At 35.9% G+C, this 26,520-nt stretch overlaps 1 protein-coding gene and 1 pseudogene across 10 annotated transcripts in view; both read left to right on the top strand.

Annotated features, from left to right (window-relative positions):
* The window catches only part of OSBPL8 (oxysterol binding protein like 8), a 157,793-nt gene that overhangs the window by 65,025 nt on the left and 66,248 nt on the right, over positions 1-26,520 (top strand). For 4 of the 10 annotated variants that reach the window (XM_059186380.1, XM_059186383.1, XM_059186378.1 and 1 more), the window contains 2 exons: positions 4,385-4,421; positions 14,444-14,581. In XM_059186380.1, coding sequence (XP_059042363.1) covers positions 4,385-4,421; positions 14,444-14,581 — 175 coding nt within the window. The remainder of the gene's footprint in view (positions 1-4,384; positions 4,422-14,443; positions 14,582-26,520) is intronic. The other 6 variants (XM_059186384.1, XM_059186381.1, XM_059186388.1 and 3 more) reach the window with 3 other exon arrangements.
* Positions 1,985-2,137, top strand: LOC131839943 (U4 spliceosomal RNA; annotated as a pseudogene).

Raw genomic sequence — 26,520 nt, 5'->3', positions numbered from 1 at the left:
GGTTTGTCAACTAAATTCAGTAAAGATTTAGGTAATGGCTGTATTTCATGCTTTTAGTTAAAATAGTTGTTAGCATACTAATTAATAATAAATAGAACAATTCTAGGCATGTTGTTTTATCACTTTCACCCCATACTTTGTGCCCAAACAGAGAATCTGTGTATAGGAGAAAAAGACTGTTGAAATGGCTGTGTGGACATTGTTGAAGGGATAATGACAAATATGGTGTTATTCAGTTAGAGAAAATGTTTCTATCATATCTTTAATGGTCTTTCTTTGAAGAAGCTGAGGAAAAGTTCTGGGATTCTTTGAGTTTCATGTAATATTTTGGTTCTCTAACAAAAGCTGAGAAGAGTGGCTAGCTTTTTATTTTTTAAACTTTACAAGATACTTTAGTAGAGTATTCCCCCATCAATAATTTCATATTGTCTTTATTCATGTATTATACAACATGGAGCTGTACAAATTAGGCCCAGGTCCTAAAAGCCGTAAAAGTAAGAAGTGTAGTATGCCATTTAGCCATGCATACAAGTGTTATAAGTTACTTGGTAAAATTAATATATATCTTCAATTACTTATATCCCATTTCCCATTGGCATTACTTACAGGCAACTCTGGGAGGGTAATTTAATTTGTATTACAGTTTACTGTCTCTGTATCTGCAACATTCTGGGGAAGGTTTCTGAAGTCTTGTGTATTTTTTTTAAAATTTTATTTCCACTTTTATTTAGAGTGTTTCAGCTTAATTCTTAGTTCTGTTGTTCCATTATAATGTATGTTTTCTGGTGCCTGTTCTTTTTTTGTCGCATTTTTAGTTTCCTGTGATTAGTCATTCAGTTCTTATACCCTACCTGTCACACATACTATAATTTATACTGTTTCTTGCCAACCTGAACCTTTCTCTATACAGGTTTGTATGTCCAGTTGCCTACTTGATGGTTTGAGTTGGATGGCTAACGGATATTTCAAACTTAACCTGTCTCAAACTTAGCATTTCTGTTTCTTTCTGTAAACTAACCCTTCTCACTGTCTTTTCCATCTTAGTGAGAGTTCCATTCTTCCAGGTACTCAGACTGCAACTCTTTTTTTTTTTTTTTTAAGATTTTATTTGTTTATTTGATAGACAGAGATCACAAGTAGGCAGAGAGGCAGGCAAAGAGAGAGAGAGGGAAGCAGGCTCCCTGCTGAGCAGAGAGCCCGATGTGGGACTCGATCCCAGGACCCCGAGACCATGACCTGAGCCGAAGGCAGCGGCTTAACCGCTGAGCCACCCAGGCGCCCAGACTGCAACTCATATCATTTTGATTCCTTTAAACAAACAAACAAACAAACAAATACAACAACAACAACAACAAAACTTCATACTTGTTCTGTTTGGAAATCCTGTTGGCTTTACTTTCAAAATATATTTAGAACTCACCTACTTCCTCTCACCCTCACTGCTACCACCTGATCCAAGTTTCCCTTCAACTCTCCCCTAGAGTATTACAGTAACTTCCTATTGATTATACTCTTGTCCCTCTAGTCACTCCTTTTCTCAGAAATCCAGTGGCTTCCTATCTCATTCAGAATAAAGCCAAGTCCTGACTAGGTTATACATAATATGGCCCCCCTTTACTTCTTTGACTTCATTTCCTACTACTCTCCTCCTTGTATTCCAGCCTCTCTGGACTTCTCACTATGCTCTGAGCCTTCCAGACTTGCTCCCATCTTACTCCTCAACTCTATACTTGTTCCTCTCTCTGCCTAGAATACTCTTCCCCTTCATGTCATTATGATAAACTCCCTCATTTTATTCAGTCAAGTCTGTAGTGAAGTTTTCTTAGGCTACCCTATCTTAAATTATAACTCTCTTTTCCTTAACACTTCTTGTGTCCTTATTCTCTGCTTATTTTTTCTTTAGTTTTTATACTATATAATATGCAACACATTTTTACTTGTTTAGTATGTTATTGTACATCTCTCCCACTAGAACATAACTACCAGCTTTGCGCAGTGGCAGTATCGTAGCCAATGAGGTTTATCCGAGGTGCGATTATTGCTAATTGAGAACATAACTACCACAAAGGGCAAACTTTTTGTCTTTTTTGTTCACTGTTATATCCCTTGGTGCCTGAAATACCTGTCTATATAATAGGTACTCATAAATACTCGGATGGGGCCATCAGTGATAGGAATAGACAGTGTTTATTTTGATTCTTCAGTGTCTCAATATGAAAAAAAAATAGATTAATAGAATCAGATTTCTATGACAAACATGCTTGAAGTTATGTTGAAAGCATAATTTGAAACAAATACCAGAATTTGTAGCTGTATGCTAGGGATTATTTTCTGGGAGCAAATAGGCAAGGAGTACAGCTGCAAAGAAGTTGATATAATGCTGTTAATTAACAGAATTTGAAAATATGTATGATCAAAGTGAACTTAATTGTTTATCCTAAATAGAAGACCAACTAAAAAACCTTTAGAAATGGTTTCTGTGGCCTTGTGAAATTAAATAGTCCCAGCTGTGCATATATGGTTAGAACTGTTGTTCTCCTTCAAGAAATTCATATTTAATAGTAAATCTAGGGAAATTAGTAATTATTCATACCAATACAAAAAGATATTTTTAGAGACTGTCTATGAAATACCTGTCAAGTCAGTTTCCTCCTTTCTGTTATATTAGTTATTTATTGGTATACAGCAAATTATCCAAAAATTGAGTGGCATAAAACAACAGTACTTGTTATTTTATAATTTCTGTGGGTCAGGAATCCAAGAGCAGTTTACTAGGTGTCTCTGACTCAAAAATCTCTCAAATGGTTGCAGTCAAGCCACTGGGGAGGCTGTGTGCTGCAGTCTCACCTGAAAGCTTGACCAGGTGGATGGAGGACAAGGAGGGCCAAGGCAGGAGATTTATTTACAAACTCAAGTAGTCAGTTGTTGACAGACATCATTCCTTCACCTCATGGGCCTACCTACAAGGCTGCCTCATGACTTTGCAGTTGGCTTTCCCCAAGGAGAGCGAGAGACTATAAATAAGATGGAGGTCATGGTCATTTTACTGTGTAATCTTGGAAGTAACATCCATTCACTTCTGCCATATTCTGTTCATTAGAAGTGTTTAAGTGAGTCCAAAATACTCTCTAAGAGAGGGGATTATACACAAAGACATGGGGATCACTGGAGCCTTTGTAGAGCTCTCCTGCCAAAAATACTTTAATCTTTTCCCACGTGTTTGCTAGTTGTGGTAACGTGGCCATAAGTAACAGGGACTTGAGCACAATTAGTTCATTGTCATTATAAATGTATTTTTTAGTTTATCTGTGAAGTTGAAATCAGTTTATAGAAGAATGGGCAACTGCAGAAAAATGACTAGAGTAGATACCTTTAAAGGAGTTAAAACACAATTCTGAGCTTTAGGGAAGCAACAGGGCCAAGATTTTTCTGAAAGAGGCAAAGCAAACAACTACTACCTTTCTTTTTGGTCACAGATAATTTATTCCTTCCTTTCTACCAAAGGAGACCAAAACACTTGACCATAGGCAACATGTAACATAATCTCTGTAGGCAACATTTAGCATAATGTTCTATGTTAAAATAGTTACTAGACAAAAGGTCAGTAGTCTTTTACTGTTTCTTTTAATTGCAAGTTACTCATTTCAGAATTGGGTCTTCATACTTCCTAAAGATCAGTAGGTCCATGTGCTAATAGTTCCTATTTAGTGGCTCCTAAGAAAGTTTGTCTGACAATAAAATTTTATCAATTTATCATTCTAATCAATATTCCTCTGGTTTTTTGCCATTTGAGAGAAAATTTGTTCTACTTTATTGATGTCTTTGTAAAAGCTCTTTGCACAATGCTTGGCATATAATAAGCACTCGGTAAATGTTCCTTTCTTTTTATAGAAGAAACAGGCTGAATTTCTATGTAGAGTTAGTGCTTTCATGGCATGCAGAACTAATATTTAATAGTGCATGGGTGCTATAGATTTTAAAACCATTTAAATATGAAGAATGAGCAACTTTGGGCTTTTCCTTACATTTCTTAATAATTGTACCACTCCTAACCCATATCTTGAGTTAAAATTGAAAGTAATTTTTGATTTGAATAATTTTCAAAACAAAATACTTAGTTGATTTCATTTTTGTCTTTCCATCTTTGTTTTCCAAAATTTAAACAAATATTTGATAATGCTTAAGCCAACTTCTTTTTATGTGTGGCAAAGGAAATTCCTTGTGAATTATGATTATTAGGATTGATGTGCATGTGCTTTCTACTTATAAACTAATGCTTCTTTTCCTTGTCCTTTTGTTTCACTGCTGCTTCAATCCTGATGCATTTTGCTTCTTCCTGGTTTGGATTGTATTTGTTTGCTGCTCAATTACCCTGCATTTAAAGCTTCTTGGTGATAGCAAAGATGTCCTTGGGCCCTCAAGTAAGTAGCCAAAGTTTGAATCGCATATTTGGAGATATATTTTGCTGTGTACTTATAAAAGGCATACAGTATTTCTCTTTTGATTATTTAGTCATCTACTTTTCTTTCTAGGCACTGAAAAGCTGTCAGAGCCCATCTGAGATTGATAGTGTTTGTATATTTACTTCTTGATCATCTCAAGATGGATTATTTACTTAGCTAATTAGCTAATTCATAATTCAGGAACTCTTTCTCATAGTATTCCTTTGTACAATCATCATAAAGCATAGACTAGATTTCTTTGAGACTGGATATGGTACAAGAAATTCACTATCATTTGAAAATGAAAACTTTTGTTTTTTCATAATCTTTACATAATAGATAATTTGGTTATGAAACACGTTTATTTGTACTTTGGGGATTTCATAAGTGAAACATGTTTCATCTAAGGGATTTAGAAAATATACACATTAAATTTATGTCTGAATTAAAGGTTTTTTAACCACTGTTCTACCTTTGTGGAGGGATATATGATGAGTAAAACATGTGCCGTGCCCTAAAGAATCATGATAGTCTAGCAAGGGAGTTATACCCCCATTAATAGATAATTCCAGAGCATTGTAACAGAGGCACCTTTTGTATTGGAAAATCACAGAATTTCTGAGGTGAAAGGAACCTCAGATATCATCTAATAAAGCATTAACTTTGTAGATACAGAGCCTGAAGCTAAGAACTTAAAGGATCAAGGCATTAGAGTTGGGTACTAGCCCAGTGTGTTCTTTCCTGGTTTTAAAACATCATAATGAAACCATCAGTTTGCTGAATTCAGATATGACCAAATAATTAAAATATTACTGTGTCATAAATCAGATAAAGATTTAAACTTTGGGGCATCTGGGTGGCTCAGTAGGTTAAGCCTCTACCTTCAGCTCAGGTTATGATCTCAGGATCCTGGGATTGAGCCTGCATCTGGCTCTCTGCTCAGCAGGGAGCCTGCTTCCCCTCTCTCTGCCTACTTTTGTGATCTGTCAAATAAATAAAATCTAAAAAAAAAAAATAAGATTTAAACTTTATTGAATGGCAATGTAGAAATTATATTGATTTAGAAAGTTTTAGTGTTTATTCCTAAACAGTTACCTGACCATTGCAAGTCAGTTCACTGCTCGGGGCTCATTTTTTCCCCCATTGGCTAAAGGAGACTGAGCAGGGTAACAGCAACCATTTTTCTAGTTGTAAAATTCTTTGGTATAGATTGGTTGCTGTTTGTCTCTAATACTGATTATAGTATGTATGTAATTTTTTTCTAAAAAGAGACTAAAGAATTATGTTAAAATTCCTTTTTAAAGCAGCACCTACCTGGCTCAGTCCATAGAGCATGCCAATCTTGATTTGGGGGTTGTAAATTCAAGCCCCATGTTGGGTATAGAGATTACTTTAAAAAAATTTCTTCTTATTATTATTATTATTTAAGATTTTATTTATTTGAGAGAGAGAGAGAGAGAGAGTGCACCCAAGCAAGGGGAATGGCAGGCAGAAGGAGAAGCAGATTCCCTGCTGAGCAAGGAGCCCAATGTGGGACTGAATCCCAGCATCCCGAATGTTAGATATTACTTAAAAATAAAAATAAAATCTTTCTTAAAAATTCTTTTAAAAATTCATAATTGCAACAATTCATAGTATTTTAAATATATTGTTTATTTTATAACCAGCATTATTAGAATAGAAAAAAAGTTTTTAAGATTTTATTTATTTGACAGACAGCAATCACAAGTAGGCAGAGACACAGACAGCAGGGAGGGGAAAGCAGGGTTCCTTCTAGCAGAGAGCCCAACGTAGGGCTCAATCCCAGCACCCCAGGATCACGACCTGAGCTAAAGGCAGAGGCTTAACCCACTGAGCCACCCAGGTGCCCCTAGAATAGTAGAAATTTTAAAAGTTGAAAAAAGTATATAGATATCAAAATATTTTTATGTTTTCTTGGCAGCCTAACTTGTGATACCCGAGTGGATTTTCCAATTACTTTAGTTACCTCATATATTTAAATGATTGGCAGTACTGAACTGAAAAATAGAATTGAATTTTTAATACAAGTTAAAATGGTTCTGTTTTAGGAATTGGATTTTATAAATGGGGGTCTTTACTTACCACTTGGAATAGAAGAGATTTATTGTGATTATGTATTTTCTGCATACACAAACAAGACTATATAATATATATTAGAGATGAGTTTATATTATGCTCTGTTAACTATTAGAAGGTTGAAACTGTATATTTACTGGAGATCACAGATCTTTTAGAGTGAAAAGTAATTTCATTAATATTAGGATCCATATTGAATGAAAAAACTATAATATATGCAAACATACTTAGATTCTTTAAGTGTTTGAGAAAAGGTACACCATGTGTAAGGGGAGTCTTATAGTTTACATAGAGATTACTTATGACTTTAATTACTTAACTTTATCTCAGCTTCCTTAAATTAAGTGCAAATACCAAACTATGAAGCTTAAAAAAATTCTTCAGATTTTTGTATTGATGAATTGACTTAATAAAGTAAAGATGGTAATTATAGAATCATATTCTCCTTAGAAGTTACAGCTGGTATGTTACTTATGTTACTATTAATTATTCCAGCATGGTTGGTTTCTACTATACTTAAGATAATAATGCAACATGAATAGCAAAGTAGGTTACTTTATTTCCACTATAAAGTAGAACCAGAAGAGGGCACTATTACGCTATCTTGAGTAAGTAAGAGAATTGTGTCAGAAAGTATTCTGGAATCATGCAGTGATTTGAAAACAAAGTGAATGCCCTTCTTGAGCTTACATTCAAATAGTCTAAGATTGTATAAATGATATAGGACATCAAAGTGATTTTTTATATTTTGCAAATCCTATCATCTGCATAGTTGTTAATGTTCACAAATGGGGTAAGAGAATAGGAAAAAAAATCATAAATTTTTTCTGAATATACAGTATACGTTCTATATTGCTATTTCTTTATACTCTCACTTCAACATTCTCAAAATCATAAATAGTAATACCTCAACTAGTAAGAAATTAGAGATAGATGCAACTAAATTTGCACTTCTCAAACTATTTTCTTTAGATACCTGTTGCTGAATGAATACTGAAACATACTTTAATTCTATTAGTTGTTCTTCTCATAATGTATTTTAAATTAGCCTAAAATGTACTGATGAATCATCCATCCAGTGAGTATGTGTTGACCTACCACTCAAGAACATGAATCTTTAAAATCCCTCATATTCAACCATGTGCTTGCTCGGTCCCTGTTGCCTGCCCCCAAGAAGTGATGACTAGATTTTATGTTTTATCATTTGCTTTTTTTAAAAATGTATTTTTTGAGATTTTTGAATTCCATATGTGTCACTAAGTTTTGCTTGGTTAATTTTTTTTTTAAGATTTTATTTATTATTTATTTGACAGAGATCGTAAGTAGGCAGAGAGGAAGGCAGAAAGAGAGGAAGGGAGGCAGGCTCCCTGCTGAGCAGAGAGCCAGATGTGGGGCTTGATCCTAGGACCCTGGTATTATGATCTGAGCCAAAGGCAGAGGCTTTAACCCACTGAGCCACCCAGGTGCCCCTTGCTTGGTTAATTTTATGAGTGATATCATGCTGTATGTCATATTCTAGAACTTGTTTTTTTGTGTTAATATTGTTTTGGGGTATACCTACAGATCATTACTTTTCGGTGCTGTAAGCTATTCCATTATATGCATATCTATAAATCCATTTTATTTTCAGTTTATGAATATTTAAGTTGTTTTGATTTTTGCTCTTATGAACATTCTTGTTGTCTCTTGATAAATGCATGTAAGAGTACTATTTCTAGGTATAAACCTAAAAGTGGAATTGTTGGACACACAGGGTATGCTGAAATTCAATTTTATAAGGTAGTTCCATATTGTTCTCCAATATGCTTGTATCAGTTTATTCTCCAGCAGCAGTGCTTAAAATGTCTCATTGATTCCCATCCCTATCAGCATTTGGTATTATCAGACTTACTAATTTTTGCCAGTTTTACTAAGTTTAAAATATTTACCTCATTGTGATCTTAGTTTGTCTTTTTCTGGTTACCAAAGAGGATGAACATCTTTGTGTATATTTATTGGCCATTTGCATTTCTTCTTTCATGAACTCACTGTTCATGTCCACCCTGCCCCCATTTTCCTTTTTCTTTAATTAAAAATCTTTTTTGTGTTGAGATACAGTTGACATATTTATATTAGTTTCAGGTATACAGTGATTATTCAGTATTTGTATATTTTGCAAAATGGTCACCACAGTAAGTCTAGTTATCGTCCATCACCATACATAGTTACAGATCTTATTTTCTTATGATAAGAACTTTTAAGATTTATTCTCTAAGCAACTTTCAAATATGTAGTATAGTATTAACTAGCTATAGTCATCATGCGGTACATTTCATTCACATGACTTACTTATTCTGTAACTGAAAGTCTGAAACCCTTTGATTCCCTTCACCCATTTTGCTCGCTCACTACCCTCCTGTTTGTGTCTGATCTAGGAACTCGGTTTTGTTTTGTTTTTTAAGATTTTTTTTATTTATTTGACAGAGATCACAAGCAGGCAGAGAAGCAGGCAGAGAGAAAGGGGGAAGCAGGCTCCCTGCTGAGCTGAGTGCCCGATGTGGGGCTCGATTCCAGGACCCTGAGATCATGACCTGAGACAAAGGCAGAGGCTTTAACCCACTGAGCCACCCAGGCGCTCTGGAACTTGGTTTTTGAACTTGGATCATACCATATTTGTCTTTCTCTGTCAGACTTACTTAATTTAACATAGTTCCCTCAAGGTTCATCCACATTATGAATGGCAAAATTTCATTCTTTAAGGCTGAGTAGTAGTCCGTTCATTTGTCATTGGCACGTAGGTTGTTTCCATGTCTTGGTTATGGTAAATAATACCTTGCTATGGTGAACATAAGGGTACATTTATCTTTTCAAATTTCTGTCTTCATTTTCTTTTTTTTTTCTTTTTTTCTTTTTTAAAGATTTTATTTATTTATTTATTTGACAGACAGAGATCACAAGTAGGCAGAGAGGCAGGCAGGAGAGGGGGGAAGCAGGCTCCCCGCTGAGTAGAGAGCCTGACTTGGGGCTCCATCCCAGGACCCTGGGATCATGACCCGAGCCGAAGGCAGAGGCCTTAACCCACTGAGCCACCCAGGCGCCCCTGTGAATATATTTCTTGCCAGACTGTGGATTTGAGGGCAAGAATGATTTTTATCCATGTTTATAACCTAGGCACTCAGGTCTCTCTGTCTTCATTTTCTTCAGAAAATTATATGGAAGCTGAATTGCTAGATTGTATGATAGTTTCTATTATTAACTTCTTGAGGACCTTCCATGCTGTTTTCCATAGTGACTACAACAATTTACATACCCAGCAACTGTGCACAGGCAGTCAGGTTTCTCCATATCCTTGCCAACACTTGATATTTCCTTTCTTTTGGATAATAGCCGTTCTGATAGGTGTGAGAATATAGCTCATTATGGTTTTGATTTGCATTTCTCTGATGATTAGTGATGTTTAGCATCTTTTCATGTACCTGTTGGCCATTATTTCTCTGGAAAAGTGTTTATTCAGACCTTCCACCCACTTTTAAGTCAAATTGTTTTTTGCTGATGAGTTGTGTAAGTTGATGTATTTTGGACATTAACCCCTTATGAGATACATGACTTCCAAGTATTTTCTCCCATTCAGTAGGATTCCTTTTCGTTTTGTTGGTGGCTACTTTTGTGGTGCAGAAGCTTTTTAATTTGATGGGGTCCTGTTGTTTATTTTTGCTTTTGTTGCCTCTGCTTTTGGTGTCAGATCCAAAAAACCATCACTAAATCTAATGTCAAGGAGCTTATTGCCTGTGTTTTCTTTTTTTTTTTTCCTTAAAGATTTTATTTATTTATTTGACACAGAGAGATCACAAGTAGGCAGAGAGAGGGGGAGAAGCAGGCACCCCACTGAGCAGAGAGATCGATGCAGGACTCGATCCTAGGACTTTAAGATTATGACCTGAGCCGAAGGCAGAGCTCAACCCACTGAGCCACCGAGGTGCCCCACCTGTGTTTTCTTTTAGGTGTTTTAGGGCTTCAGGTCTTACATTGAAGTCTTTGCTCCATTTTGAGTTAATTTTTGAATATGAGGTTGGGTAGTGGTCCAGTTTCACTCTTTTGTATGTGGCTGTCCATTTTCCCTAGTACTACTTATTGAAGAGACTGCCCTTTTCCCCATTATATATTCTTGGCTCCTTTGTCATAAGTTAATTTGACCATACATGCATAAGTGTATTTTGGGGCCCTCTGATCTATTCTATTGTGTCTTGTTTTTATGCTAGTACCATACTGTTTTGATTACTTTGATTACTGTTTTGCTTAGCTCTCTTTTATAGTTTGAAACCAGGGAGCATGATGCCTTTAGCTTTGTTCTTCTGTTTCAAGATTATTTTGATTATTCAGGGTCTTTTGAGTCTCCATACAAATTTTAGAATTTTTTGTTTTATTTCTATGAAAAATGCCACTGGAATTTTAAAAAATTTTTTTTTAAGATTTCATTTATTCACTTTAGAGAGAGAGCACATGCATAAGCTACAGGAGGAGTAGAGGAGGAGGGAAAAGGAGTGGGGAAAGATTCCCAAGCTCAGCATGGAGCGTGATGTGGGGCTCGATCTCATGACCTGAGCTGAAATCAAGAGTTGAACACTTAACGGACTGAGCCATGTAGGCACCCTGCCATTGATATTTTAGTAGGAGTGGCATTCAATCTGTGGGTTGCTTTAGGTAGTATGGATATTTTAAGAGTCTCATGCTCTACCGACTGAGCTAGCCTGGCACCTAGTATGGGCATTTTAACTATTAATTATTCCAGTCCATAAGCATAGACTGTCTTTCCATTTATTTGTGTCTTCAATTTTTTTTATCACTGTCTTATAGTTTCCAGTGTATAGGTCTTTAATTTCCTTAGTTAAATGTATTCCTAGGTATTTTATGCTTTTTCATATATCCCTAAATTTTCCTATTGAATTGTTGGTTTTTTCCCAATTGACTTATAAGATTATTATTATTATTATTTTAACATTCTGGATACCAACGCTTTGTTAATTGTATATGTTGCAAATATCCTGTTTTTCTTCTTAACTTTTTATGGTACCTTTTGATTAAAATCTTAATTTTAATATAGTAGAATTTATCAGTTCTTTGTTTTTTGGATAATGCTTTGTTGTGTCTTTTTCAGGGAGTCATTCCCTACCAAGTTTATGAAGATACTCTTTATATATTTTCTTCTAAAAGGTTTTAGGTTTTGCTTTTTATATTTATGTCTTTAATTTTTGTAAAACTATTCTTTGTGCATGGTATGAGGGTAGGACCTAATTTTCCAATAATCAGTTTTCCTAGTATCATTAATGGAGTAGTCTTTTTTGTTCCCTACCTCTTTTGTATGTCTAGGCTCAACATATGCATGGGTTTGATTATGAGAGCTCTCTGTTATGTTCTTTAGGTCAGATTGTCTCTTCCTACATCAGTACAATACTTCTTTTTTTTTTTTTTCCTGACAGATTACCAGTAGGCAGAGAGGTAGGCCGGGGGGAGGGGGAGGTGGAAGCAGGCACCCCTCTGAGCAGAAAGCCCAATGCAGGACTCGATCCTAGGACTTTAAGATTATGACCTCGATCCCAGGACCCTGGGATCATGACCTGAGCTGAAGGCAGAGGCTTTAACCCACTGAGCCACCTGGGCGCCCTAATACCATACATTTTTAATTTCACTAAGGATTTTTAGGAATTAAATGGATCTTGGGTTTAGTAACCAAAGGAGCTGCTATTTACTTTATGATAATGAAGTTTTATAAAATATAAAGTTTGTTGATGGGTTCCTTTGGCAAGATTCTATTGAGCACCTTCACTATGCCAGAACCTTACTGGGATTGAGGATTTATGCAAGTATAAAGCAAACAAAACTCCCTTCTTATGGCACTTATGGAGCTTATGGTCAAACGGGGAAGGCAGACAATAAACAAACAAATGGTATAATTTCAGACAGTGATAAGAGCTACAATGCAGATCATGTTCAATGAAGTGATAGTTACAATTGCGGCAGAGCGCACAATAACCAAAAAAAATTTACAAGTTGTATTGGGAACTTATTTATCACAAGTACCATGAAGAGCTTTTCTGAAGAGATTACATTTGAACACAGATAACAAATGATGAGAGGGGTCAATAGTGTGAAAGTCTAGGGTAGGAGTTTTCCAGGTAGAAGGAACCAGAGAGTTAAAGGCCCAGAGACTGGGGCAAAATGTCATGTTTTGAAGAATACCAAGGCCATTGTAGCTAGAGCCAAGTAACTAAAGAGGAGTGTAGTAAAGAATGAGATTGAAAAGGTAACGGGGGGAGGGAGGACAGCCACTTCAGAGTTCTTAAGCCATGGAATTTATTGCAAGTATAGTGGAAAGCCATTGAGGATATTTCTGCATGGTGCAGATCTCATTGATGATTTACAAAGATTGTTCAGGCTTCTACGTAGAGAATGAATTCTGCACAAGCAAGGAGCAAGACAGTAAGTTTGGAGACTAAGTAAAAATCTGTTGCTGTTATCCAGTGGGAAAGCAACGGAGGTTCAGAACAGGGTGGTAGTTGTGGAAGAGGGGAGAAATAAAAGGATTTTGGATAAATTTTGAAGGTAGACTGCAAAGATTGCACAGATGAATTGGATGTGAAACATGAAAGAAAGAGGGAAAATAGAAGACTATATCTAAGGTTTTTGGCTTAAGAATGGGGAAGGGAGGAAAATAATAATTCTACTAACTGTGGTGCAGGAGAGGCAGGTTTGGAGAATTAGCAGAATCAAGAATTATGCTCTGGGTAAATTTGAGATGCCTATTAAATCAGAGAGGTTATTTTAAGGCAGGTGATTGGACAAGAGATATAAATTCAGGAGTGTACAGATTCTTTTCTTATGGACTTGATGGGAACGTAAGTTTTTTATATCTTGGGTGTTAAGGGGAGGTTTTTTTTTTATTTTTCACTGAAATTTATAGGGCTAAAATATAATTTTTAAATGATTTGAATTTAAAGCAGTTGATTTAGAAGATATGGTGAGAAAAATGTGAACATGAAATTCTGGTTAAGTTAAAAATTAAATCTATAGTGAAGACAGAATCATTCTCCAGATAAATCTAAAGTTTTTGTAGGCAGAAAGCACAGAAATGTAAAATGAAAGGACATGGAGACCTTAGGGTACTGTGGATTTGGTCACAATTTACCCTATTCATTCATTGAGTATGTTTCTCTTTTCTGTCCTCTCTGCATCTGGGCATTGTTTATCTTTATTAGTAGCTTGGCTGGATAGGTGAATAACAGCCTTAAACACTATTTAAATTGATTATTGGAGCAGCGTACTTTTAAGAGATTAGACTTTGGAAGCAAATGCTGAGTTGGACATCCTATCTCTATTACTTAGTCTTAAGCAAGACAGTCTCTCAATGAACCTCAAGTTTTTCTATCTCTAAAACAGAAATCATACCTACTTTTCAGGAAAATTAGAAATTCTAGTGAATGTAAATATTTTATTTTGTTGTTAATTTGTATTTTTTTCTGATTACTAATGAAGTTTGACTCTCTTCATGTATTTCTTGACCATTTGTATTTATTTTATGAAATGTGTCTCTTGTTTATTGCTGTATTGGCAAATATAAAGAGTTAATAGAACAATGAAAGGTCCATAGTAATCTGGGAGTACCTTTCATTATCAGTTGACTATGTATTTTCATTTTTATAATGTCTATATTTTGTGTAATTTGACTCTCGCATACCTATCAATTTCTCTTGGATTGATGGCAAACTACAATTAAAAGAACAAAGCAATTAAGCAAATTAAAGTATGGAATTGGTAAAATGAATATAACCATTGAGGCTGTTTCAGTCTTAGTTCTAGTCCCTGTTATTAAGTATGCCATTTTGTAAATTATAACAGAAGTACTAATTCTTTTTTCTTCTTTCCTTGAGCTGTGGTAGCAAATAGTGACGAATCTCAACTTCTGACACCAGGAAAGATGAATCAGCGCCAAGGGAAAGAAGCTTATCCAACGCCAACCAAAGATTTGTATCAGCCATTTTTCAGTCCAGCAAGTCCTCATAGTCAGGGTAAGAAATTGTGCTTTTAATTTTATTGTTGTTTTAAGGGGAGAATGACATTTTAGGTCTACCATAACTTTTTTCTTGTTTTGGTTTTATGGTGTTCTTTTTGTTTTGGTCATCCATTATACTCTTGAAATGAGTTTATTTCCCTTTAAAGTCCTTTTAATTCCTCTTATATTATCCGGTGTACTTGGTTAAGTTATACTTTTTGTCTAATTGAGTGACTCTCAAACTTTGTTTTCTCAAGACTGCTTTACAACGTTAAAAGCTATTGGAGATCTCAGAGAACTTTTATATGGGTTAACCTATTGATATTTATTGTAAATTAGAATGAAGAAATTTTAAATATGTTTTAATTCATTTATAATTATAATAAACCTATTGCAGGTTAATATGAATAACACTTTTATTAAAAAACAGCTATGTTCCTCCTTCCCTTTTCCTAAAAAAAAAAATTGCTCAAATTTGGCACTTTTGACATTTTGGGCTGGATAATTCTTTGTTGTGGGGGGCTGTCATGTGTCTTGTGGGATATTTAGCAGCATCTTTGGCCTCTACCCACTAGATGATAATAGCATTTTCCCCAGTTGTATACAACCAGAAATAGCTATAGACTTTGCCACATGTCCCAAATTATCTTTGGTTGAGAATTACTGTCATATAATTTTTGCAAATCTCTTTAATATATAGCTAAAGAAAAGACACCTGCATTTTCATATCTGCTTGTGCAGTTCATCTGTTAGGATGTGATGATTTGATTGAAGTATATGAATAAAATCCAGCCTCAGACATACATTTAGTCAGAAAAGGGAGGATTACATTAAGAGCTTGATACATAATTGCAGATAGTCTTTTTTGATACTACACCAAAATTTGACAAGTGGTAGTTTTTTAAATACTGGTTGCAAGATGGAATCTGAAACATATCAATAATTTTTCATACTTTCATAAAGTCTATTGATCTATCTTGAACTTTGAATGGCTTTTTACTCATGCATGATTTTTTAACATCATGCATTAATCATTTGGGAAGTAGTTGCTTACTGAATTATGCATATCTATTAAGTGGTGACACATTTTAAAATACTATATGAAGATGTGCTTTAAGCATATTTCCCTTGTCATACAGAGTATTAAAACCACATGTACTCAAGGTTTAAGATTAATAATATTTAGTGTTTCATCAAGAACATCTATAAGTCGGGGCGCCTGGGTGGCTCAGTGGATTAAGCCGCTGCCTTCGGCTCAGGTCATGATCTCAGTGTCCTGGGATCGAGCCCCGCATCGGGCTCTTTGCTCAGCGGGAGCCTGCTTCTCTCTCTCTCTCTCTCTCTGCCTGACTCTCCGCCTACTTGTGATTTCTCTCTCTGTCAAATAAATAAATAAAATCTTAAAAAAAAAAAAAAAAAAAAGAACATCTATAAGTGAAATGGGCCTTTTACTTTAAGTGAATGGCAGTGAAGAAGTCAGTGACTACTACAGTTGGGTACTTCTGCCTTGATATGTGTTAAGGTGCCAGCAGTTTTACCCAACATTGCTTTTGTACCATCAGTACAAATGTCAACACAATGAATATGTATTATGGAACAGTTTTGACCTTGCAGACTCTCTAAAAGAGTCTTGGGGACTCCCAGGGATTATGGATCTCACTTCCTAATTCATAATTGATGAATTTTGTATATTGAATTCTGCTTCTTAGTAAAGTTTATTTAATCAGATGCTTTGAACTCTTGTACTACAATAGCCATGGTGGAAAGACTTCTGCTTTTAAAACTGAGCACTTAAATTTGGTGTTTGAAAGCTAATAAACACTGATGTGTCTGTTTTTATGCCAATATCATGCCATTTTGATTACCATAGCTGCTTTATAGTTTGAAACCAGGGAGCAAGATATCTTCAGCTTTGTTCTTCTTTTTCCAGATATTTTGATTATTCAGGGTCTTTTATGGTTCTATACAAATTTTAGAATGTTTTGTTCTCTTTCTGTGGAAAAGTGCCATTGGAATTTTTTTCTTAAAGATTTTACTTAAAAGAGAGAACATTGCAAGGGGTGGGGAGGAGCAGAGGGTGAGGGAGAGAGAGGGCAAAAAGAGTCCCAAGCAGGCTCCACTTTAAAATACTTTATAAAATATAAATATAAATATAAAATATTATAAAAATAAAATACACCCAGTACTTTAAAAAATTTAATTTGGAGTCTTAACTATCACAATATCTCTGTATAATTAGTCAGCTTTTGGTGTCATGACTTTATATTATTTTTTGAAGATTTTATTTATTTGAGAGAGAGCATGCATGCACGCAAGCTGTGGGGAGAGGCAGAGGAAGAGGGAGAAGCAGACTTTCCTAGAGCAGGGAGCGTGACGTGGGCCTCGATCCCAGGACCCTAGGATCATGACATGAGCCAAAGGCAGACAGCCTTTTTTTTTTTTTTTAAGATTTTATTTATTTATCACAGAGAGGGGGGGGAGAGAGCGAGCACAGGCAGACAGAATGGCAGGCAGAGGCAGAGGGAGAAGCAGGCTCCCTGCTGAGCAAGGAACCCGATGTGGGACTCGATCCCAGGACGCTGGGATCATGACCCGAGCTGAAGGCAGCTGCTTAACCGTTAAAACTGAGCCACCCAGGCGTCCCGGCAGACAGCCTTTTAACTGACTGAGCCACCCGGGTGTCCCAGTGGTGTTGTGACTTTTTGAATTATTCTTTGAAAGTAGGATTTAGTTACTTCTTTTTAGATGAATATTAGTTGGTAAATAGTAAGTTACATGATCATTTTCTACTTTATTTCAGTGGAAAATGTTTTCCTAGTCAAGTGGTTGTTGGAAAATTTTTATTTACCATTGTTGGAACTGGAAAAAACTTTATATAAAAACAAAAATAATGACTATGTTAACGTTTATTAAGTAGTTGTTGAATATATTTTGGAAAGTTAGCATCTTTGTTGCCAAAGTGCTTTTTGAAGCTTGAAAGTGGATATATGGTACACACTGGTATAAATAACCTTCATTAAAGGATGTAGCTTATGTGGTTTTTCCATTCTGTGCACCACAGTTTTGACTGTAATAGTTTCATCTAATTCATTTATCTGTGTACTAGAATATTTAGAAGAATTATTTAATTTCAGACTTAATGAAGCAAGAAAAAGGTTAGTTACTAATAATTAAAACTACCCTCATTTATACTTATTATGAACGTTTTCAGGCAAATGGAATTTGAGAGAATAGTACAGTGAACACTAATATACCATTAGGTAGATTTAAGAAATTATTAACTTTTTTTCATATTTGTTTCATTTATTTGAGGGTAAGGCTGGAATATTTAGAATAAGTTACAGATCTCATGATGTTGCACCCCAAAATACGTAATGCAGTTAAGAACCTTTTTCTTACATAACCACTAAAGCCTCTATTTAACAGAATTAGTGATAATTACTTAATATAGGCTGATACCTAGTCTATACTCCGATTTCCTCAGTTCTCACATCTTTTAACAGTGGGCTTATTACACAGTAGGCTGATCCAAAAAAGGTTCATAGATTGTGTGTTTGATTGTTATATCATTGTATTTCCTTTAATCCCAAAGAGTCTCCTTGTTTACTTTTATTTTTTCTTGTTGTTACTTTTTTTTTTTAATAAAACTGGATCAATGTTCCTATGGGATGTTTGATTTTTTACATTGGGTCACCTTATTGCAGGATTATTTAATTTGTTTTCCTGTCTTCTATATATTCTGTAAACTGAAAGTTAAATGCAACATTGATTACATTCAGATTGAATATATTTGGGGAGATTATTTTGTAGGAGATGTGTATTGTGGGGGAATGTATGCTGTATTACATGAGAATTCGCCTCATGTTTGATTGTCTCACTGTTAGTGACTTAAGATTAATCAGTAGATTCAGGTGGTAACAGCCTTATCCTCTTCATTGAAAATTGCATGCTTTCTTCCCTTTTGACCCTAAAGTAAAATAGATCAGTTGGCACCTGGTAAATAGTCTTTTTCCCCATCAGCTTTTTCCTTAAATGTGTAAGCACCCTTTGATGACCATTTAATCAGTTAAAATATTAGGAGTTGAAAATGGTGATTTTCTAATGAAAATGGTGATTTTCTAATTTTGTCATTCTTTTTACATTTGTTACTAAAATTTTTCTATAAAGAAAAAATAATTGTCATAGAGTTGCTTGGTAAACATTGAAATATAGTTCCTATAGGAAAGGCAAGATAAACGGTTGTTTCTTCTCGAGAACCTGTTTTTAGATTGAAGAGATGATGTAAAGTTTGTTTCCAGTGGTGACACATACATTTTTTGGCACTTAAGATTTTTTTTTTTTAGGATTTTATTTATTTGACAGAGAGAGATCTCAAGTAGGCAGAGAAGCAGGCAGAGAGAGAGGGGGAAGCATATTCCCTGCTGAGCAGAGAGCCCGATGCAGGGCTTGATCCCAGGACCCTGAGGTCGTGAGCTGATCTGAAGGCAGAGGCTTTAACCTGCTGAGCCACCCAGGCACCCCTAAGGGTTTTTTTTAATATGATAAAGAACTTCATACCTTTTAATATATTCATTGTATTTCAATTATTGGTAAAATGCAGATGACAGTAGTACCTAGCACTAGGTACTATTATAAGGCTTAAAATGTTAATACATATGAAAAGTCTAAAACATAGCTTGGTAAATAATAACCATTCATGACAGCTGATTTAATAAATAACAATTATTACTATTATTATTTTAAATAAATGATTCTTTGGGGTTGAAAGCTGATACTTCAGTTGTTGTACTTAAGCATCTTACAGAGGCTTATTTAGAGATTCCTTCAGAATGGATGCCCATGTAAACCTCTCATTTACAAAAATAAAGCAGTTGCAGTGTCAGTTATATCTTTATTTGCACCTGAATGTTTCTGTATTAGTTATGGGTAAATTAATATTTGTGGAGTGAATTACATACCAGATGTTCTTATTTATTTATTTATTTATTATTTACTTAAGTCAACCTGTTGACTTTGTGTAATGCAGAATATCTCCCTCTGGTTTAACTACTGAAATTTATATAATAGTTTCCAAGTGTCAAATTTGCTTAAAATATATTAATTAACTTTTTAAAAATATTTATTTATTTATCTTAGAGAAAGGGAGAAAGAGAGTGTATAGAGTGGAAAGAGGGAAGGGCGGAGAGAGAGAATCTCAAGCAGCTCCCTGCTGAGTGAGGAGCTCCACCCAGGGCTCAATCTCACAATCCTCAGATCATGACCAGAGCTGAAACCAAGAGTCCCTCAACAGACTGAGCCACTCAGGCACCCCACTATCTATTACCTCTTGATTATGATGAAGATAAACTGCTGGAGGAAAAGAACAAATGTCCTGTGAACGTCTTTGAATTGCCTAGCATGTCTCAAATGTTTGTTTAGTATTATCAGCTTCTGAATGGAAAGAGTTAGACTCCCAAAAACTTATTAACAGTAATAATGACTAACATTTAATGCTTTTTACGTCTCTAAGTACTTTTTACACACATTACTTACTGGAATTCTTGCAAGAACCTTATGGTGTATGAATCATTCTCCCTGTCTCACAAGTGAGGAAATTGAGCAATTGGTAAGGGTAATTTCCTTGCCCCCATTCACACAATTAATATATGATAGAGTTCAAACTTAAACCTAGATATGATTCCAGAAGTTGTTTTTTTGTTCTTGTTGTTCTTTTTGTTTTGTTTGTTTGTATGTGTGCATGTGTGTGTTTTTAGTTTCAATGAATTAGTAATTGGATTTTTTGAGGCTCAAGTTTTCTGACCTTTTACCTTTGGCTTCCATGTCTTTTGATAGAACCCCATTATGTATTGAATGCTTTTGTGGAGATTTGGATTTTTCTTTTTCTTTTCTTTTCTTTTTTTTGAGTAATATGTAACAGTGCAATTATGAAGCATGGTAAGTTTATGTTTTATAAGAAATTGGCCAAGTTAGTTCCAAAGATATATGTTAGCAGTGTATGAGCATTTCAGTTGCTCTGTATTCTCAAACTTTTTTATTTAATCATTCTATTGAGCATGTAGTGGTATCATGTTGTAGTTTTAATTTGTATTTTTCTTACAACTTGTGATGTACATCTTTTCACATACTTATTGGCCACTGGTATATTTGAAGTGTAAGTTCAGAGTTTGTTTTGTTTTGTTTTGTTTTTAAATTTATTTATTTGACAGACAGATCACAAGTGGGCAGAGAGGCAGGCAGAGACAGAGAGAGGGGGAAGCAGGCTCCCCGCTGAGCAGAGAGCCTGATACGGAGCTTGATCCCAGAACCCTGGGATCATGACCTGAGCTGAAGGCAGAGGCTTTAACCCACTGAGCCATCCAGGTGCACCTAAGTTCAGAGTTTTTACCCATTTAAACAACTGGTATATTTATCGTATTATTGAGTTTTAAGAGTTCTTTGTGTATTTCAGTATCATGCTTTGCTAGCTGTATGTGTTGTATTTGCTTCAAGTTTTGGCATATCTTTTCATTGTACAAATGATTTATTTCAAAAAGCGAGTGTTTTTTAATGTTGATGAAGCCCAGCTTATCATTTTTTGCCCTATGATTCATGCCCCCCCCACTAAAGAAATCTTTGTGTACCCTAAGGTTGCAGAGAACATTTTCTGTGATCTCTTCTGAAAGTGTTACAGCATTAAGGCTTCGATCTCTCTTTATTTTCATTCTCACTATTACATCTTAAGCCAGGTCCTTATCATTTGAGACCTATGTTACATAGTACCACACCCTCCTAATTCTATTAGGACCTTGCCCTCCAGTATACCAGGCTCATCTTTCTTTCTTTCTTTTTCTTTTTTTAAAGATTTATTTATTTTAGAGAAAGAGTGTGCACATGTGTGCAAGTGGGGCGAGGGGCAGAGGGAGAGAATCTTCAAGCACACTCCTTGCTGAACGAGGAGCCTGATGTGGGGCTCACTTATGACCCATGAGGTCATGACCTGAGCCAAAACCAAGAGTGGTTTGTTGAACCAACTGAGCCACCCAGGCTCCCCTCAGGCCCATCTTTCTTAATAAAACAACCAAACAGAAAATTACTGTTTATGTGTTAAGGTGAAGTCATAATGGGAATGGGGCTTAAGAGATGTATATAGGCAGAGAGTACATCGATCCTCTGAAGTAGGTCTCGAAGGGAAATAATATGAATAAAGAGAAATAGAAAATTACAAATGAAAATACAACTTTTAATTATTCAAGCTTGTAACCAGAAAGTTCACTCGATGCCTCCATTCTGTCACTCCCATTTTCAAAAAGTTGACAGTTGACTGTTACCTGAAGCAGAGGCTGCTGAGTCTGTCTGTGTCTGAGAATCACCTGGTAGCTTTGCTTAGACAAAGATTTCTATTCCATCCTTATAAAGTCTCTAGGAGCTTTTTTTTTCCCCCTCAAGGGCAAGAACATGTATTTATAAAGCTCTCCAAGTGTCTCTGATGTCATAACATTTGGACAAATAGTCGAGAGCAGAAAGTCCATATTCCATAATCTGGTAGTCAGGACTCTTACAAGTTTGTCTGATTTTACTGTACCTTTCAAATTTCATTTCGTGTTTCCCCTCCTCATGAACCCTGCAAGGTAGCTTGCTTCCCTGTTCCCTAGCTTGACTATGCTTTTATTTATCCTGGTTCTCCATTTTGGAATGTCCTCTCCCTTCCTTTTGCTTATCTGAATACTTCTTAAATACTAGGGCACCATTAGTAAAAAATGGCCTCAGAGTAAGGATCAGATTAAGAGTGCTTCTGTACGATTTTATGTGGAGACTTCAGGAGGATTTAAGGCATTGTCTCTTGGACTCTTTCAGCTAGACAAAGGGCTTCAAAGGATCTTAAAACTGTACCTTTTAGAAAGTCTCAGCTAGCCAAAAGAGCTTCTGAGGCTCTTGAGGTCTGCTGTCCTATAGCACCATGAAATAGCGCTAAGTAGTGTATGGTCTATCTCAAAGAAATTTGTGGTTGTGGCATCTGTTTCACTGAAGTTATTCTAATAAAATTCATAAGAAACAAAGTTTTTACAAGAATGGTGCTAATGGAAGCACCACCAGCTTAGATGGAAAAGAACAGACATAGTTCAAATAAGTAGAGCCTTTGTGTGGCAGGGGGAAATCCCAGTCTTGTGTGGGCATGAAGCAGGCTGAGAAAGCTCCACTGTTGCAAACATGGACCATTTCTTACGAAATAGGGAGGGGGTGCCTGGGTGGCTCAGTGGGCTAAAGCCTCTGCCTTCAGCTCAGGTCATGATCCCAAGGTCCTGGGATCGAGCCCCACATCAGGTTCTCTGCTGAGCAGGGAGCCTGCTTCCCCCTTCTCTCTGCCTGTCTCTCTGCCTATTTGTGATCTCTGTCAAATAAATAATTAAAATCTTAAAAAAAAAAAAAAAGAAAGAAAGAAAGAAAGAAAGAAATAGGGAGACTGACTCACAGAATGGAGTAAGGAGCCCAGAGGGCAGAGTCTAGATCCACAAAGGACTATTTGCAAAGAACATGACTGTGTTCTACTCAAACTGCTAATGACGGGTGCCCAGCACATTTCACAATTGCTAGCTAGCACTGTTGTGCCTTCTGTGTAACTCATTATCCTCTGCATCTTTTGAACTCAAGTCTTCATTACATTTCTATCCCTGGCTTCTTGCAGTGGGGCAAATAAGTTATCTTTTGAGGTGATAGGATTTTGGTTTAAGAGGAGCTATCTGATGAGCTATATGTGAGGAAGTAAACCTGAGGTGTACCATTTGCACTTGAATGTGGCTTAAATAACTAGATCCTGGCCTTAAAGCCAGTGCTATAATAGGATGACATTTTGGTTAGGGGGAGATGATGAGTGTATTTTACATGTGGAAGGAATGTGAAGTAGGTGGACTGTGGTGTATTTCATTTTCAAAGATGACTGCAATTTCATCTTACATGCCTTTTTAAAAAACATGTCCTTGCAACTTGCCTATCAAGAAATGGACTTTATTCTTAATCTACCCTAACCCCCATTCAATCTAGAATGGCCATGTGACTGCTATGACCAGTAGAATATGACAGAAGTGACATTCTAGGACTTTTGAGACCAGACCTTAGAAACACCTGGTAAATTCTGCTTTTGCATATTAGAGGAAGCCAGCTTCTGTGTAAGAACTCTCACTATCCAGATACTACCACGCTGTGTGGAAGCCCATACTGGCTTGCTCCTACTTATTGTAGTCATCCCAGATACATGAGTGAGGAAGTTGTATTGGGTGTTCTGGCAGATAACTTTGTGAATCAGAGATAAGCCCCCCCCCCCAACTTACCTAAATTGCAGAATTGGGAGCAGAAAATTTAGTGTTCTAAACCAGTAAGTTTGGGGTAATTTAAGGTATAGCAATAGATAACCAAAATAGTAAGCAACACAGAGTGATTAGAATGACATTTATAATTTTGGAAGAACATAGTATATATGAGAAGATTCATTACTAGACTGTACTGTCAAGGTGAAGTGTATACAGCCTGGATGAGAGTGACAGTGGTGGAAATTAAAAAAGAAAAAAAAAAAAAGATTTGTCAGGGATTAGTGATTAATTGGATGGAGGTGAAAGTGGAAAGAGTGAAGAAAGAATCAGCAATGACTTCTAGATATTTTGCTTGGGAAACTAATTTAAAAGTTCACCAAGACAGGGAGCTATGGAGGAAAACCAAGTTTGGAGGAAAGATGCTGGGAACTCCAGTTTTGGACATGGTGAGATTTGGACATGATGAGAAGTATGTTAGAGCTACTATGTGGTATGTTAAAGAGGAAATTGGCTTTCTGAGTTTGGGACTTAGTAGAAACTTCTGCACCTGGAAATGTAGATTTGGAAGTCATCAGCATAGACAGAGGAATTAAAGACATTTAAAACAATAATGTGCATCAGTTGAGAGATTCCCAGACAGTATTGTTTTTTAAATGAAGTAGAATAGAATCAAAAGATCAGAGCTTAGCTGATCTGTGAAATTTTTATTTGATACTTTCTCTGTGTTTACAAACACACTTGATTAAAATATATTTCTTCTTGTGAGTTATAAAAAGTTTGGGAACAATTGAAGCTTGAAAAAAGTAGTTGGAATACCATCCTAAAAAAATGTCAACATTTAAGGGTCTGAAGGAGAAAGAATTGGTAAAGGAGGGTTGTATCTCAGAAGAATGAAACAGATGGTTTTATGGTAAAACAGTTGGTTTTAGTCAAGCTAGTTAAGACAGCTGAAAAATTATCCATTGACAAGATGTCATTGCTTGCTTTCATGAAATCAGCTTTAGCGACAGTACTGAAGGCAGAAGCTGATAGCAACAAAATTTAGTAAGAAAGATAAGGAATTGGAGACAATTCAGATAGCAGACTCCTTCGGGAATTGTGCCCGTGAAGGACCAGAAAGTATATGATAGCTAGCGAAAGACACAGGGCAAGAAGGAGATTAGAGAAAGGAGATGTTTGAGCATGTCCAAACATTGACAGGATAAAGTCAGTAGAGAGAAATACAAAACATGTGAGTAAGAGGGGAGAATTAATAGGGTAGGTCTCAGAGGAGGCAGCAAGGAAAGAATGTAGCATGCAGGTGAAGGGATTGACAGGACTAGGAATACAGCTGGAAAGTAGATGAACCATGGTAGTGGGGGTGCTGTTCAAGCCTCAGTTGAGGTTAGTATTAATCTGCTTTAGTGTGAGATTTTCTTCTGTAAAGTTAGGCTTTACTAGGTATGTGCAATAAAAGTAATCGTGGCAGAGTAAGTGTGGGATGCTGGCAGGGGAGTGGAGGTTTAATGGGTGAGTTTGATGAATGCTTTGGTGAGGGGGAGAGGTCTGTAGGAGGAAATGTACAAAGTGGACATTTTAGTGGACACTTTAAAGGCATTGTGTAAATAAGTGGTTGTGGGGGCTGAGGCAAGGGTTCTTCAGCAGATGAATACTGAAATGATGACATAATTGAGGGTTAATGTAAAAGGAAAAAAGGTGTAGAGAGTAAATGTCATTGTCATTAAACTCCTCATGACAGCTTGTCATTTTTTTTCTTTTTTCTTTCTTTCTTTCTTTTTTTTTTTTTAAACTATTCATCTATTCCTAGCACACATAGTACCTGGAACATAGTAGATACTTTTGTGTCGAGTAAATGAATGAATGTCTTTACTGATCACCTTTTATGTGCTAGTCCCTGCTCTTCTGATGCTTCAGTCTCATTTTTTAATGAGTAGATGCAAGGTTGGAGGTGATATTCATGTACTAAAACCTATACATGTGAAAATACTCAACAAAATACTAGCCAATAGGATTCAACAGTACATTAAAAGAATTATTCACCACGACCAAGTGGGATTTATTCCAGGGCTGCAAGGTTGGTTCAACATCCGCAAATCAGTCAATGTGATACAACACATCAATAAAAGAAAGAACAAGAACCATATGATACTTTCAATAGATGCTGAAAAAGCATTTGACAAAGTACAGCATCCCTTCCTGATCAAAACTCTTCAAAGTGTAGGGATAGAGGGCACATACCTCAATATCATCAAAGCCATCTATGAAAAACCCACCGCAAATATCATTCTCAATGGAGAAAAACTGAAAGCTTTTCCGCTAAGGTCAGGAACACGGCAGGGATGTCCATTATCACCACTGCTATTCAACATAGTACTAGAGGTCCTAGCCTCAGCAATCAGACAACAAAAGGAAATTAAAGGCATCCAAATCGGCAAAGAAGAAGTCAAATTATCACTCTTCGCAGATGATATGATACTATATGTGGAAAACCCAAAAGACTCCACTCCAAAACTGCTAGAACTTATACAGGAATTCAGTAAAGTGTCAGGATATAAAATCAATGCACAGAAATCAGTTGACTTTCTCTACACCAGCAGTAAGACAGAAGAAAGAGAAATTAAGGAGTCAATCCCATTTACAATTGCACCCAAAACCATAAGATACCTAGGAA

This window comes from Mustela lutreola, chromosome 8 (genome assembly GCF_030435805.1).
Source record: "Mustela lutreola isolate mMusLut2 chromosome 8, mMusLut2.pri, whole genome shotgun sequence".
Lineage (NCBI taxonomy): Eukaryota > Metazoa > Chordata > Mammalia > Carnivora > Mustelidae > Mustela > Mustela lutreola.
Note: the sequence above shows the minus strand (reverse complement) of the source record. Positions and strands in the feature narration are given on the sequence as shown.